Raw genomic sequence first — 4,457 nt, forward strand, 5'->3', positions numbered from 1 at the left:
TCTCAATTATTTGATTTTGTTACTTGCTTAGTATTTACTTGACTCTATTTAATTAGTTGAACCATAGTCTCTTGGGATCCGACCCTTACTTGCCCGTCTACATAGTAGTGGTCTAGTTAGGTTTATTTTTGTTAGGTACGCGGCACGCCTATCAGACAACATCAAGGTTACACTAATCATTGAATTGAGTAGTGTTCCACTCATGTCTAAGGAATCCACTAATCATTGAATTGAGTAGTGTTCCACTCATGACTAAACATCTCCATGTTTCCATAGCGCATGAAACGACACTATCAATCAATCTTATATGCTAATCCTTTTATTGAGTCATTTATGTCCAAATTAACAACTCAGATTAGGAACTTAAATATTTCATGAATTCAGTTCACTTATGGGGTATCATTCTTCAAATCACGTATTTGGCAAGCCCATTAAATTCAATAAATATATTGGACATTTTATTTAATACTAAACCAAAATTAATTCAGATGAAAAATTTCATACTATATAAACATAAAACATGAAAATCATGTCTTTAAATTGTAACAAGTTTCTCTAAACAAAAACAATTTAAAGTCATTCTAACACTTGCTTCAACCCTACAGCCCTAGCGTGACGTTCATGCTTGGGTTAAGGGAGAGGTTTAGTGAGTGGATCAGCAACATTCTCATCCGTGTGAACTTTGCAGATCTTGACATCATTCCCGTCTACAATCTCGCGAGTGAGGTAATACTTCCTCATTACATGCTTGGATTTGTTGTTTGATCTTGGTTCTTTTCCTTGCGCAATAGCTCCATTATTATCACAAAACAACTCAATTCCTTCTAGAACACTAGGTACGATCCCTAGCTCTGTTAGGAACTTTTTTATCCAAACAGCTTCCTTAGCTGCTTCTATCGCCGCTAAATATTCTGATTTTGTCATAGAGTCTGCTACAGTGCCTTGCTTTAAACTCTTCCAGCTCGCTGCTGCTCCATTCAGACAAAAGATGTACCTTGATTGCGAGCGGTAATCATCTCTGTCGGTCTGTAAACTTGCATCAGTATAACCTTTAACAATCAACTCATCTACTCCTCCATAGACCAAAAACATTCCTTTAGTCCTTCTCAAGTACTTTAGGATGTTCTTAGCCGCAGTCCAGTGTGCTTCACCTGGATTTGCTTGGAATCTGCTACATAAGCTAAGAGAAAATGCAACATCTGGTCGAATGCATATCATGGCATACATAATAGAACATATAGCCGAGGAGTAAGGTATGCTACTCATTTGCTTCAACTCATCAGGCTCCGATGGGCACTAACTCTTGCTAAGAGAAATGCCATGTGACATGGGAATGAATCCTCTCTTAGAGTTTTCCATATTGAACCTTGCAAGAACCTTATCAATATAAGTCTCTTGGCTCAGTCCAAGCATCCTTCGAGACCTATCTTTATGGATTTTGATTCCCGAAATGTACTCAGCTTCTCCAAGGTGTTTCATGGAAAAATAACTTCTCAACCATTCCTTGACCGACTCAAGCATTGGTATGTCATTTCCTATGAATAATATGTCATTTACATACAAAACCAAGAAGACTAAGGTACTCCCACTAAATTTCTTATAGACACAAGATTCTTCTTCACTCTTGGGAGAACCAAACTGCTTGATTGCCTCATCAAATCAAAGATTCCAACTCCGAGACGCTTGCTTCAATCTATAAATGGATCTCTGAAGCTTGCAAACTCTTTTGGGATTTTCTGGATCCTCAAAACCCTCAGGTTGTGTCATGTACACATCCTCCATCAAGAACCCATTCAAGAAGGCGGTTTTGACATCCATCTTCCAAATTTCATAATTGTAATGTGCAGCAATCGCCAAAAGTATTCGAATTGACTTAATCTTTGCCACTAGGGAAAAGGTTTCATCATAGTCTATACCATGTATTTGTTTGAATCCTTTTGCAACCAGTCTTGCTTTATAGATATAGACATTTCCATTCTTGTCTGTTTTTATTTTGAACACCCACTTGCATCCAATATGTTTAACCCCATCAGGCAAGTCGATTAGGGTCCAAACTTTGTTCTTAGACATGGATTCCATTTCAGATTTCATGGCCTCAAGCCATTTCTTAAATTCTGGGCTCGTCAAAGCTTGTTTGTAGGTAGTAGGTTCAGAATTTTCCAAAATCAATATTTCAGAGTCTTCTGTTAACAGGAAATCAACCAACTGCTTGTTTGGAATCCTTGTTCTACTCGACCTGCGTGGGGCTTGAGCATCAATAGAAATATTCTCTTCAACCTCTTGAAGATTTTCGCATGAATTAGATTAAAGTGGGACGATAGGAGTTTCTCTTAATGAATCAGCTTTCTCCAACACTTGACTTTTCATAGCAGAGTCATGCGCCCTCGCCTCTGACGTGGTTTGATCCAATCCATTTGTTTCTCATCTTGAATTTCTTCGAGAACTATTTTACTCCCACTTGTCTTTCTGGAAATAAACTCCTTTTCAAGAAAGACACCAGCACGAGCAACAAACACTTTGTTCTGTTGACGGTTATAGAAGTAGTAACCCCTTGTCTCCTTTGGGTATCCCACAAAGAGACAATTATCTGATTTGGGTGCAAGTTTGTCTGACAGTAAACGTTTTACAACCCCAGATTTTAAGAAAAGATAAGTTTGGAACTTTTCCATTCCACATCTCATATGGAGTCTTTTCTACAGCCTTTGACGGGCTTCTATTTAGTGTGTGTGTGCAGCTGTTTCTAGAGCATATCCCTAAAAAGAAATTAGAAGATCAGCAAGACTCATCATTGATCGAACCATATCCAGTAAAGTTCGATTCCTCCTTTCAGACACACCGTTTAACTGTGGCGTCCCTGGAGGAGTCAACTGTGAAACTATTCCACAATCCTTTAGATGATTATCGAATTCTTGGGTCAAATATTCGCCACCACGATCGGATCGTAATGCTTTTATTGTTTTACCAAGTTGATTCTGTACTTCATTTTGGAATTCTTTGAACTTTTCAAATGATTCCGACTTATGCTTCAATAAGTAGATATACCCATATCGACTTAAATCATTAGTAAAAGTGATGAAGTAACTAAACCCACCTCTTGCCTTTGAACTCATAGGCCCACAAATATTTGTGTGTATAAGTGCCAAGAGATCATTGGCTCTTTCACCCTTTCCAGTAAAAGGTGACTTTGTCATTTTCCCCAACAAGCATGATTCACATACATCAAATGATTCATAATCGAATAATGTAAGGATTCTATCCTTTTGTAACTTTTGGATGCGCTTTTGGTTTATATGACCCGTCCGGAAATTCCATAGATATGTTGGTTTAAATCATTTGACTTTTGTTTCTTGCTATTTATGTTATAGACTTGTACTGTCCTATCAAGTACATATAAGCCATTAATCAATTTTTCACTAGCATAGAACATGTTATTGTAAGAAATGGAACAACATTTGTTCTTAATCTCAAAACAAAAACCTTCATGATCCAAAATAGAAACATAAATAACGTTCTTAGTAATTGACGGAATGAAATAAAAATTATTAAGTTCTAAAATTAATCCAGACAGTAAATGTAGACTATAACTTTCGACGGCAAGTGCAGCAACTCTTGCTCCATTTCCGACGCGAAGCCCAACCTCGCCTTTTGCTAGTTTTCTACTTCTTTTTAGTCCTTGCACATCATTAACTATGTGAGAACCACAACCGGTATCAAATACCCATAAAGAAGTAGAAGTCAATTTAACTTCTATAACATAAATACCTGAAGTAGAAGTACCTGACTTCTTATCCTCCAAGTACTTGGGGAAGTTTCTCTTCCAATGACCTATCTTTTCACAGTAGAAACATTTGCTTCAACAACTTTTGGTTTAGCGGTCTGCTTAAGCTTTTCAGAAACTTTGACAACTTGCTTGCCTTTGTTTTTCTTGCCTGCCCCCTTCTTTTTGAAACCCTTTCCCTTTTGAACCATCAAAACCTCTTTCTTTGGTTCTTTGGGAATGTTCCTTTCAGCATTGACAAGCATCCCATGCAATTGAGTCATAGTCTTTTCAGACTCATTCATGTTGAAAGTCATCCTAAACTGATTAAAGCTGTCAGGCAATGAATGGAGAATGATATCAGTAGCCAACTGTTGGCTATAAGGGAATCCAAGACGTTTCATGCTTTCAAAAAGACCTATCATTTTGAAAGCATGTTGGCGAACAGATTCACCATTTTCCATCTTGCATTCCAAAATCTCCTTATTAATCTCATATCTCTCAATCCTGGCCTGTTTCTAAAACATGGCCTTAAGCTCTTGCATAATGGTGTAAGCATCTTTGGTCTCAAACCTCCTTTGGAGGTCCAGTTCCATAGCCGCCACCATGAAGCAAGTGATTGGAGTAGACGTATCATTAGCTTTCTAAGCACGACGTTTATCAACATCAGATGATTCATCAGTCACTACTGGAAGTGGGT

General features: G+C 37.7%; 1 protein-coding gene across 1 annotated transcript; it reads right to left on the reverse strand.

Moving 5' to 3' along the window:
• Positions 1–3,825: 3,825 nt before the first annotated feature.
• On the reverse strand, positions 3,826–4,221 carry LOC110696808. The gene has a single exon (XM_021874143.1). It carries the CDS (start codon positions 4,219–4,221, stop codon positions 3,826–3,828), a length of 396 nt encoding a protein of 131 aa, XP_021729835.1.
• Between the last annotated feature and the right edge of the window lie 236 nt (positions 4,222–4,457).

This window comes from Chenopodium quinoa, unplaced genomic scaffold, assembly GCF_001683475.1.
Source record: "Chenopodium quinoa cultivar QQ74 unplaced genomic scaffold, ASM168347v1, whole genome shotgun sequence".
Taxonomy (NCBI): domain Eukaryota; kingdom Viridiplantae; phylum Streptophyta; class Magnoliopsida; order Caryophyllales; family Amaranthaceae; genus Chenopodium; species Chenopodium quinoa.